The 13,206-nt window shown below is 37.1% G+C and overlaps 1 protein-coding gene across 1 annotated transcript in view; it reads right to left on the bottom strand.

Moving 5' to 3' along the window:
• LOC149798218 (uncharacterized) overlaps nucleotides 1–13,206 on the bottom strand; it is a 184,393-nt gene that overhangs the window by 110,657 nt on the left and 60,530 nt on the right. The window contains exons 14-16 of the mRNA XM_089963322.1: nucleotides 7,043–7,239; nucleotides 6,399–6,506; nucleotides 2,048–2,158 (exon numbers count right to left, since the gene is read on the bottom strand). Coding sequence (XP_089819448.1) covers nucleotides 2,048–2,158; nucleotides 6,399–6,506; nucleotides 7,043–7,239 — 416 coding nt within the window. The remainder of the gene's footprint in view (nucleotides 1–2,047; nucleotides 2,159–6,398; nucleotides 6,507–7,042; nucleotides 7,240–13,206) is intronic.

Here is a 13,206-nt window from a genome sequence, read left to right as displayed (position 1 = left end):
CCGTAACGAAGAGCGCTTTAGACCACTCGGCCACTCGGGGCCCCCCAGTATAAATGAAGGAGGAAGAAAATGGGAAAACCCTGGAAAGATCCAACGACCCACAAGAAGCTACTGGCAAGCCTTCTCACGTACCCACATTGGTTGCACCTGAGACTTGAAGCCACGCAGACAGAAGTGAGATGCCAGTGATCCATAATGATGAATGCTTTAGACCACTGGGCCTCTCGGAACCCTGTGACTTGTTAATTCACCTTGCATTTTTATTAGACGTTTTTGTCTCTGAATAAACTTTGCACACTCTCCATACTGTCCTCCTCTGAAATGTCCCCTCTCTGTATTGCAAATTTTCCAAAATATCCGTCTCGAAATTGTCCCTTCTCCGAATTGTCCTAGACCCTGCCTGAATGTGTGCAGTACCAGAAAAGGCCTTGGAATTTTCCAGCTCTCAGATTTTGTCTGACAGATGGTAGGAGACTGGTAAGGAAGAAGTGGAATCATCCCCTGACACTATGGTACTATCCGAAGACAACAACAATGGACCCACAGGACAGACTGGTTGCCTGGCAACATACCTGGTATGTGTTGCTAGGCTGGATAGCTGTTGTTGTTGTAGGGTTTAACGTCATTTTTCAGCATAAGATAGGCTATACATGGCGGCCAGTATAACTGGTGGAGAAAGAACCCCGGAAAACCAGGGGAAGAACCACTGACGCATGAGAAACTACTGACAGGCTTTCTCATGTACATATGTTAGCCAGGTCTGAGACTCGAACCCATGCAGACAGAGGTGAGATGGCAGTTATCTGGAATGGTAAGCACTTTAGACCACTCGGCCACTCTTGGCCTCACCCCACCTCCGAATAGCTGACTGGTCAGCTTGATGTATGGCTGAGCAGCATAAACAATGAGACTGAATTGATGGATTGGTTATAAAGTCCCTACACGATCCATATTTAATGGGATTATCAACCAGTATGCAGCACATTTCATTGATGCAAATGACTTTTGTTTGTCAGATGATATGGCCAGCTGGACAATTCAAATGGCTGTTAGGCAGCTGGGAGGACAGTAGACATCAAAGATAACTGATAATGTATGCTTCTGAGGTCAGCATTACACCCAATGTCATGACTGTATAACTGAAATGACAATGAACATGGCAGAAATGACAGTTAATAACAAACAGAAAGTGTAAACTGGATCAAACACTGCACTCATTATTAAAGCAACTCAGAAATTCAACCAGCATCTGCAAGTAAAACATACAAACAGCAAGAATCAGTACAAGGTTGCAATATCTTCTTGTAATCTTAATACATAGTACTTTGCCAACTTAAAGAACCAATAGGTATAAATAATTAAGATCTTGATAAATGATGAGAAGTGATGTGGTGTGATTTTACTTATATTGCAATGAAAGCTTAAAATGAGTAAACATCCACTATATGTGAAGTCCCCAGACAATGGAAGGGGAGGTAATTTTTGGAAGGGTTTCTTCTCTTGTTAATATAAACAAAGGGGAAACATGTAAGTTCTGTCTTTCCATGAAGGCTGGCTTCAAGAGGTAGTGGAGTTTATTTTCTAAGGTTAATGTTACCATGGAAAATATAAGTGTATGAAAATGTTAACCCTGAACCTCAAACAGCTTTTAACTATAAAAATGAAAAAAAAAACTTCAAATCTTGATTTAGAAAATAGGACCCACAATGCAAGATCCAATATACCGTCTAGTGATGACATATAATTATACTCATTTTCATCTATTTTTGTACACAGCTCTCATGTTATAGAACAGAAAGAAAAGAGTGACAGAAAACTTTAATCTAACACCATGGTAGCCAACTTTGGGCTGATCCAATGGTAGGATTCAAACACCCAGTCTTCCAGATGTAAGTATGGCATGCTAACCAAATCCTCCGTGGATCACAAAAAATAAATAACATCAGTCAGATGATCTTTCTGCTTGTTCATGTACTTATGAAAAACAACTGAAGCATATAAAATTAAAGATTTACTGTATTTCTGAAAATGTGCCCTATCTACTTACTTCCTTACACATGCTGGTTTTTTCTTTTAGGGCCTCGTGGGGTACATTTGTGGCACCAATCTGCTGGGTTATACCACCTGCTTCACCCTCCTGCACATGTGTTCTTCTCAACTGCAAGAAATAAGAGCCAATAATAATAACAGACCTGATGCTTTACTGGCTAAAAAGAATTTCCAGCAATTAAAGAGAGGGCTATTTCTTCCTTTTAACTGCTGAAAACTGAAATCATCTCTGATATTCTTCAGCAATTACAAGATTTTCAATTAGCGGCTGTGGTGGAAACAGTGCATGTCTGATCGGCACCATATTCACTTAGAACCAAGCATACATCAGTAGAAGTCTTTGATGAAAACCCCATGTTGATACAGCCATCCATATGAGAAGGGTAGAGATAATAATATTATAAACCTGACCACTGTGGTGACCATCATTTTCATTTAGGACCATCTCGACACAATAACTCTTTTGATGAAACCCTCACGTCAAAATGACTTTCCATTAAGAGAAGTAGCAAAAAGATGGTCACCATGGTAGTTATATTGAATGTCAGATTTAATTTAAACCAACATATTTTTTTACATATTTAAATTGTATCATAAGCCTGATGGTTGGATGTCCAGTTGGTGGCCAAATCAAGATTGCAGCAAAATAAGTTTTGGAACCACTGATCTAGAAGCAGCCATTAAAAAAATCTGTCAGACGGCCATTTATGGTGGCCATATTCAAGGTCCAATTGACACAATTTTTATTTCGGACAAACTAGACATCATAAGAAGTTTTTCAGTTAAAAACCCATGATGAAATGACCTTTCATTCAGGTGAAGTAATGAAAATAAGATTTTCGATATGGTTAGTGTGGCCATATTGAATGTCTGACAAGCATCATTTCTGTTTAAGAACAACTAGACATTATGTAAAGTCTTCTTGTCAAAACCCCACATCAATATGACTTTGCTCAAGAGTAACAATAACAAGATTTTCAAAATGGCAATCATATTTGAGATCAGATTAGCACCAGCTTTGTTTAAGTGCAAAAAGACACGAGAAGTCTTCTGGTAAAAACCTCATGTTTATATGACGTTCTGTTCAGGAGAAGTAGCAATAATAAGATTTTCAAGATGGCCACTGTGGCAGCCATAACAGCATCACTTTCATTTGAACCACTAGTGATGCTAAGAGGTCTTTCAATGAAATCAACATTTTGATATGATAATCCATTCAGGAGGAGTCAATGTAATTATCTGAAAGATGACCACTGTAGCAGGCATACTGGCTGTCCAAGTAGCACCATTTTCGTTAAGAATGACTAGATCATGGGATGAATTTGTGCATAAAATCTCATGGAAATCAAGCAAGTAGTTGGTGAAGAGTAGTGATAGCTAACTTGTGTTAATGAACAGATCCCTTAATTTCTTCTGGTCCATAACCAGTAGAGATAATAATAATAATAATAATAATAATAATAATAATCATAATAATACACTTTATTTCAAGAGGATAACTCACCGAGTTATAATACCTTCTTGTCACCAGAGCTACTCGGGATAAACAAACTATTGTGAACACAACATCCATAATAAAGCACATTTCTATACATTACGGATAACAATCATAAAACAGTAATTACAGTGCATACCATCTATATGTATATGCTTATAAGTTGAGCCTCAATGCCAACTGAGGAGACGCTAATCTGCCAATGTATAAATACAATGGCTGAGCAGGATCAATGTTACTTATTCTAATGATTACTCCTAACAAACTGCATAAATCCAAATCTGCCAGTACATGATGTGTCAGCAGATATTAAGATAATTAACACTTGCAGGTAAACGTTTACTTCGGTTTGAGTTCTAAATTCAGCCTCGATTTCCACCTTAGAATTTTTTAAAAATGTATTTTGTTTACAGTTAGAGCAAATTTTCCAATAAGATGACCCTCATCCTGGTCGTCATGTTGTCTTAGTTTTTATATAGGGAGAAGTAAACAGAAACTTTTATTTCTAGCTTAACATCAGTATTTGGAGGAACTGATTTAAAATTTGAAAGGATTTATTTATTAAATTATTCACAGGAAGCAAACTGCTCAATAATAGTTTTGAACAAAATAATTATTTTGGGATTATTGTGAATTCATTTCAAGACATTTTGGATTATAATATTGTGATACATCAAGACTTAGCACATCAACACTATTCTAGGCTATTGGTACATCAGTACATTCAAGAATGGAATTCATTTGGAAAACTTCTGGAATTCATTTGAAATACTCTTTACTTTTGGACTATTTGGTATTTAATTCAAAATACTGTTATGTATATTTAATTTGTATTACTGACTTTTCTTAATGATTATATGTTATGTACATCTGTATTTTGTACCTGACCTTGTCCAAAATCAAGCTGATGGTGTAACATTTTGAAATTAACATAATACACAGCTAATATTCTCTATCATTGTGGATTAAATTATTTAGATCATTATTAATAGTAAACAGGTTTATTTCAATTTAAGTTAAGGATACTGACTTGATTCTGACTTTAGAAACTTTCAGAATGGAAATTTTCTACTAATTGACAGAATATTTTCAGAAAATGGTAATTGCAACCTAGGTCAAGTAAAGGGTATACAATCCTTTTAACATTTGGATTATTCATTCTTACCTAAACATTCAAAGCAGGATCAGTCTTATTGTTGTGTTCAATTTTTAATTTTGGTGGATTTATTTATTCAAATTATCAAACAATTGAATTACAAAGTGCTCAAAAATATTCTTTGGACTAAAACAATAATTTGGAATTAGAGAATTCAGATAAGGACATTTTGGATTATATTATTATATACAGTAAAAGACTGTTACCACAACCACACACTCCAAGCCATTGGCATATTAGCACATTCATGACTACAGGCATATCAACTAATTCAATATCTGAATTTATTTGGAATACCACTGTAATTCAATTGGAACTTCATACCCTGGACTTGTGATAGAATTTTTGGACTATTTGGGATTTAATGCAAAATTCTTTTTAAATTCTCACTTTGTGATAGGGAAAAGAAATTACTGTTGAATTTTGCCAAACTTTTCTGTTACCTTCTTTAAGACCATAGAGTTCTTTTTAAATTTTCACTTTGTATTCATGGGAAAAAAATATTTGTTGAATTATACAAAACTTCTTTGTTTTACTCTTTTCTGTTACTTAGTTTAAGACCATATAGTCATAACAACTGGATTTAACTTGTAAGTGAATATATATGATATATTTCAATATTTGTAATGAAAACTGCCTTTTAGGTAATGGTCATACAAATTTTGTTTTGAAAACATTTAAATTAGTTTCTCATCTAGTGTTTTGTTGCAATTCATAGCAATTAGCAGTACCAAATAAAGCATGATTTTGAAAACAGTGTTGTGAAATGATCATTTTTGTATAACTGATCTCAATTTAGGTGTGTGTGTGTGATTTGGATTTTAATGTAGCTTTAACAATTTTTCAGTCATATTGCTATGATGTCTACATTGTGGCAGTTTATAGTGATGTCTAGCACTGGGGCATCATGCCGCAGACATGTAGTATGATGTCCCACCCAGTCACATTATCCTGACACCAGGCCGACCAGTCCTAACACTAACTTCTTAATGCTGAGCGCCAAGTGAGGCAGCTCTGTTAATACCAGTTTTGTAAGTATTTGGTATGACTCGGCCGGGGATCAAACCCATGACTACCGCATCCGAGGAGGACGCTCTAACCACTAGGCCACCAGAGCGGTTCAATTTAGGTCATTGGAATTGTTCTTCTGACTTGAAACATGTCAATCAATGATCCCAGGATGCTAAAATCTGGTACCATCTTTTGCCAAAACTGAGAGTGCAAAACACTTACATGCAGGAGATACATATCTAATAACAGATGCACCACCACATGATAGGCTCCTTTGGTCTTAAAATCTGGCTATCTAATATCTAATTGATAAATAAAGGAGACTGAGGAGATGAAATTACCATCAAATCAACCATTTATCAAACTTATGTGAATGACAGCTTTCATTTACCATGACCAGAAGAGTAGTAAATTACTGTTATTAAAATATTTTATTCCTGATTATCAAAACTTCATCAGGCAAAATTCAGAGCCTTAGTTTAAGCCTGAATGGTGAATTGTTCCTTCCTAATTTTGACACATGAGGCCTGAAGATCTTCAAACTTCATAATGTGACTGAAACATTTACTTACTGGAAATATAAAATGGCATTACAAACTTTAAAAAATCTACTGCCACTAAACAAGAACAAAATCAAATACTTCAACTCAATAGTTTTATGACATGCTGGTCCAGTTCAAAACAAACCTTGTCAAGTATCTTCGTTTTACCAGTGTCGACATGACCCAATACGCAAACCACTGGAGCTCGAAGTACATCTGTAGTTCGGTTTTTCTCAGCTTCTTCTTTCCTTTTCTAAAAGTACAACTGGTGATGTTTTAGAATTTATTATTTCAGATTAGTTTAATTAAATAAAAACAGAACATATTCAATATTTATAAGCTATCTGGAAGCTATCAAAACACCAGCCAGAAAAAGTTATCATTTGTTTTTATATTATTTTAATATTCCCTGCTAAAAATTTAGTTCTGCAAGGAAATTTCTGAAAACAATATTTATTTCATTATGGCCTTATTCTGATTACACTCTAAATCAAAGATAAAAATACTGAAAAATAAAAAAAATTTGTTCTGAATATTTCAGTAATGATCCTACAAAAATATCCAAGGTCAACTAATTTTTTTCAATACAAAAGTCTAAAATATTATGGCTCCTACAACTTTTACATATGAACATCAAACTATAAATAGTTTAACCTTACAAAGTGCAGGTCATTAAAAGTTATTGGCCTATCAGGAACTGAAAGAAAGGATAAACAGTCCGCTGCATAACTAAAGATTGACGAAATTTTCAAGAATTTAACAGACCGACTATCACAAACACCAGATTACCATTATCTTCTCCCTGGCTCTTTCAATGGGTGACCTTTCATCTTCACTCTCACTTTCCTCTTCTTCTTCAGATTCTTCATCCTCCTCCTCCTCCTCATCCTCTTCATCATCATCCTCTTCATCATCTTCATCTTCCTCCTCCTCTTCCTCTTCTGATTCCTCTTGCTTTTCCTTTGATGTGGTAATCTTGGCGGCTTCTTTTAAAAAAATGAAGTTTTTTTATAGATTAAAATAACTCCAATTTTTTAATACTTAAAATAGTCCAAGTTAATTATTCTCTCCTCCGTTTAGTAATGATAAGCCACAGTTGAAAAGAACATGATCCCAGTCTGATTCCCAAGTCACAGCCAACATATAGAATACCATCCTCTTTTGATATGGACATAGAAAACAGTATTTCAGTGTGAGGTGGAAGGAGGGGACTTTTGCAATAGTAGCAGGTATGTATTACAGAATTAAAATTAGTTTTCCACCCCAACTAAACAAACATTTTAATAGCAGCAATACCTTACCTGCTACTATCAGAATGCTGAATTTACCAGCCGATAGCCTCAATGATTCTGGTAAAGAAAATTACTGTACTTACCCTTATAATAGAAGTCTCCACCAGAGGCTATATATCTTTTCCCTTAAATGAGCCAGTTTAGACCAGAAAGAAGAAGAAGTCCACAATAGGGGAGCATGTTCACAAAGAGAAAGTCAGTATCCATCCTTTAAGGTGGAATCGACCCACGCACTGACCAAACCCCTGAAAAAAGGGCTTGACAAACTTCTATACTAGGATTTGGAAGATACTGCAGGACAGGGTGCAGCTCCTTAAGGGCCAACCCTCTCTCTCTTTGGGAGGTGGAGGAGTCTGATGACACTCCCTATTGGCCTCTACAAATGCCTCATCTAGTGAATGACAGGAGAGAGGGAGTTTCAAACAGAGGCTGCTAAGGAGACCACTATGGCTGCACATGCTTGAAGAACTTTGGAAAAGGGTCCCATACAGCAGTCAAGGGGCAAGTTCTTTTTGATTTGCTTTTGAAGGCCCCAATCTGTTATCAGGAACCTGTGTTGTTGGTCCTTCATCACCTCTGACATGTCCAAAATGTCATCCCTGTAGTGGTGAAGAAGCTTCACTCAGACATAGTGACAATGACACTGAGAGTGCATGGCATAATGTCTTAGCTACAGTCTCCAGCAGACCCTGAAGCTCTAAAGGAGACAATGATTCCTCTTTCAAAAGTCAAAGAAGGTTGCTGAAATGAGATTGGCATGTGAAGTGATTGTCAAGAGAGTACATGCCATAAACTGTAAGGCCTCCAAGGTTTGACTGAGAGGTAAGCCTATGCCCCAGCACCCCAGCTAATATACATACCTGTGACAGCCCTGAGGATGGGGAACTTATGCGGCAATGCTTGGGAAAGGACCCGATATCTGGAGGCAGAAACCAGGAACTGAAGCATACAGAGGGTCAGACAACATGGCCTGTTGCCTGGCAAACTTACCCCTAAGTGGGGGAGCAACAAAATATCTGGATGAGATGCTGCCCCAGAAAAACTCTCAAGACTGAAAAGAATCTAGATGTTCTCAGTGCCAGAAGGCATAGGACACAAGTCTGGAGGAAGGAGTCTGTAACTTCATTCACTGTCTTATCAAATATCTAAACTTCTTTTCTTGCAACAGGTGGGAAGGAAACAGGGACTCCAAATGGAGGGGATGAGACCATCACCACTGGTTCCTCAGAGAACTCATCTGAGTCCAGCAAAATGGAGATGACATCATTTTGAGCCTGTTCCTGAAGAGAGACAGAACTCTCCCTCCCAACATCTCTCTCCTGAAAGGGAGGCATTGAAAAAGGGTTGTCCTCACCCTGAAGGTGATGGAACCAACCCATTTAGTGGACCTCCTAGGTAACTGGGATTGCTAATCCTAAATATACCATCATTAGGGTTGGTGGTGTTCTCCTTTTTGTTGGCCCGGACTGGAGATGGGGCAGCTGCATGGCCTGTCATGCAGCCTACCTAAAATCAAGAGAAGGACATCCAGGGTGCCATAGGGCAAGGGAAGAATCACTTCTCAGAAGGGAAGTTGCTGAGGGGGGGAGGGTCTCCACTAAAAGGAACACAGTGAACAGGGATGCTGATCTGAACCCCCTCTCTAGCTGGATGATAACAATCCAACTCCATATCTGCAATGGGATTAAATAGTAACATACAATCAGAGGGGGTACAGACCCAATCCCTACTCCCAGACTGATAATAAAAACAAACTGATAATCAGTGACCAGTCATAGAACTGACAAGATATCTACTATTTCCTCACATGAGGGCACAATAAAGGGTGCCACTTGTCCCTGAGCAGGATGCACAACTCAGTCTTAGATGGTTTTACTCACCTGGGAGGGGCCAAGGATTATTCCCTCACTGACACTGTCATCATCTGGGAATTCCAACTCTTAGGTGATCTTTGAATTATGGAAGTCACAGAATGTTCTTGCATCAAAGGAGACTAGTCTTCCCCAACATGGGATGGGATTGAGACCTTCCTGGGAATGGGTGGGTTATCCAATGAAGATAAGGAAGAGAGGCATTTATTCCTCTGTTTGTACATGTACTACCTTTGTATGAAGTCCCACACCTGATCAGTCCAAACACAATCTGGCAATTGTCCATGCATGTGCAGCCTTTGTACACTTAGCAGGAGGTGTAAGTGTCCCACAGGGCCTTTCTGTGCTCACACCTGCCAACATCTTGCAACATTACAAGCTCTGAAAGGAAAAACTTCACCCCAAATAAAAAGTCCAAACTAATAAACAGTTTACAACACTTGCCTTAGCACCAAAACTCAATGGAAGGAATGAGTAGGCACTCAGTTGCTACAAAAAAGGTAGGTGAAATTCCAAAAAGATATTAAAGGACAAAGAACAAAAGCAAATTTTGATTAACAATAGCACATGTGTAATGCAAAAGTCATCCAAGAAAAATGATGGCATGCAAAGGTGTCAGGTAATGTATAATTACTATTAAAAATAATAAAAAATAACATTGAATTATAATAAAGTACATTTTTCAGTAAATTATGCTTCTCCAAGAATAATCACTTCATCATACAGATGATACCCCCCAAAAAATCTCTCTTGAATTGAGTCTTCCCATCTCCATCACCATAAGATGGGAACAAACTCTTCCAAATTACCTCCCTTTGCACTGCCAGTACCTGTTTACTGGATGTTTACAAGCTTAACCAAAAATGAAACACAAGTAAGAATGTACACATCACAGGGATGTCTGACGATGTTTAACAGTGATGTGATCAGGCATGTATTCTTAGAGAAACAAATTATTGAGAAATTTACTTCCTTAATCAAAGTATATTAGCAAATTAACATTAGAAGAACAGGTCATATGAGGTGAAAATGCACAAGCATTCAACTCTACAGTGTGTATCCTTCAAGGGAAATATGGCTGGAGTCATTGTAAGAAGGATAAACTGCTCTCCTATGATAAAGGTAGCAAAATTGACAGACATATTACACAACATGTCAGCATAAGGGAAATGAGAAACAAATGACGGTTTCTTACCAAGTAAATATCTAGGTAAATCCAGTGAAAGTTCTGAACCTGTACCCTGAGGAGGTTAATTGGGTATGGTGGTCAACTAGAACAAAACCACTGGACAGACCAGATTCCATTCTCTTCTCTGTCATGCCAGACATCAGAGATACAAACCTGAGTTGACTGACTATGCCAGCAAGCCGACAGCTTTAATAATGTCTTGATCAAAAGGTTCTACAATGCAAAGTTCACTGACTGCTCAAATGTCATGCACTGAAATTTTTGTGAAGTATGTCTCATTCTGTGTGATCGTGATCTTGAGTACATCAAATATATCCCATACTTCAGTCAATACACCAAAGCAAGATTCATACAAAAAATGGCTTGTTAACAGTTTTGAAGGATTTGATCAAATTAACTTTGAAAGTTGAATTCTGAAACAATATTCACTTCATTTGTGTTGAGTACATCTTCCAAATTATAAATTAAAATGTGAAGTATTTCATGGCACCCCGGCATAATATGGCTTGAAACATAAACGTCAACATACATTAAATAATGGCACTGTCAACCATAGTTATCATTATTATTATTCCAGGTGTATGTATACTTTGTATCTACCAAGCTATGTCCAATCTCTGCATTTTACTTCTTCATAAATTCTATTATATTCTATTTCTTGCAGACTATTGAATTCCAAAGTCTTTTCTTTAGCTCTTTTCCTAAAACATTTTGACTGAATAGTAAATGTTACCCTACCTGTTGCTTCTGGTTTTGATTCACCACCTACATCAAAAGTGAGGAATGGGGATTTGTAGCTGAGTAATATAATTTTTTTCCCAGCATCAATGAAAAATGAAAGCCATCAGTGACTTTTATGAGGTTTCCAAAGGCTTGCTAATGACATGTATTTGTATTAATTTTCTCACTCACAAATTTTCCCAAAAATCTATTATTTATTACACAAAGCTCATATCTGTATATACTCATCCCCTTTGAATTATCTAATTCATGAGTATTTGGGATCCACGATCCATTTGCCACTGATCACATGTCTCCTCTTCATTAAAGCAGCAGATGAAGTCGATGTTCACCATCCTTCATCTGCCATTTATATGACCTGGTTTACCAACAGCAACAGCTAACTATGTCTTTGGAAGTGCAAGTAAAAACACATCACAGTCTAGCCATAAGACAAGCAATAACAACAAAGGTATTAAAATAAATGTAATGTGTGATAAAATGAAGGATTAGAATGATCGTTAACACTCAGTATTCTTCAAAAATATTTTAAAAGGGTAATATTAAACATATAACAGTAAAATGTCAAACATTAGTGAAATTCAAGGGCTTTTAAAAGGCTGTCAAAACAAATTTAAGATGTTTCCGAGGGCTTCTTCCACTTTTCTAATTTTCAACAGTTTTTCAAGTCCAGATAAAAAATTCAGGAGTTTTTCAAGCTCTGTGTCAGTTATGTATATCCTCGTGTCCAAACCTTACAGGAAGAAAAAACTGTTGTTGGGCCCCATGTGTTTCAACTAGTGCTACAGAATATGGACCAGGTCTTGCATCAATGACTCTCTTGACATATTCTTGCTTATGAAACCTGGTTGTGCCATCATGACCACAAAACTATCCAATATGAATTGGAGATAATCTGAATCCACCAAAAGGTCATGCAACTTGCTGCATACCAAAGCTAGGGCTGTAAGAAATACATTTTGTATAATAGTAACAATGAAGTTCTGGCTAAAGCTCAAACTTTTCTGGGCAACAGATGACCAACCCCCCACTGCCAATTATATAAGCTGACATTCATGTACTGGTGATCTGTGGTTATGGTTAGTGCAGGGGAATTTCAGGCATAAGCCATTGACTGTTTTACCACTAATGTAGGAACTGTTTTATCTCCATTGAGATCATAACATAATTAGCTAGATGACCAGAAACAGGGCACCACTAAGCCAGGGCAGATGAAAAGGCAGCCAAGAAGAATCAAGCCTGCCACAACATTCAGCCAAACAAGCAGCTGAAATTCTCTCATGAAACTCCATTCCCTGTAGGAGATTCAAACTCACATTTCAATAATCTGTATGATACAAATGAAAGGGATACCACTGCGGTTGAGATGAGCAAATATCAGTCCTTCAAGAGAATAATCACAACTTGTTGAAAAGAATTTCCAAGAATCCAAGACCAATTTTTTCTTTTTCAATGCTGAGTGTTGCAGCCATCTGGTGGCCAAGGATCTAAGGCCAGCACAATATTTATTTATGACAAACCATACATGATAAGACATCTTTTGGTGAAAACTCCATGTCATTACGACCATCCATTCCGAAAGGAGTAAACATGAATTTTGAGCTGGCTGTCATGGTGGCCATACTGAGTATATGAATGGCACCGTTTCCATTTAGGATGAACTAAATATCATTATAAGTCTTTCAGTGAAAACCCCATGTTAATGAAACCATCCTTCTGGAGGAATATTAGGTGGACATTATTTTCATTTAGATCCAACTAATGTTGGGACAAATGTGTCAAGTCTTTGGTGAAATCTCCATGTTGTTATTACCATCCATTCAGTAGGATAATATCACCATGGTGGCCATATTTGATGAC

This window comes from Sinohyriopsis cumingii, chromosome 6, assembly GCF_028554795.1.
Source record: "Sinohyriopsis cumingii isolate HCF-2022 chromosome 6, ASM2855479v2, whole genome shotgun sequence".
NCBI classification, from domain to species: domain Eukaryota; kingdom Metazoa; phylum Mollusca; class Bivalvia; order Unionida; family Unionidae; genus Sinohyriopsis; species Sinohyriopsis cumingii.
This window is presented reverse-complemented; position numbering and strand designations above follow the sequence as displayed.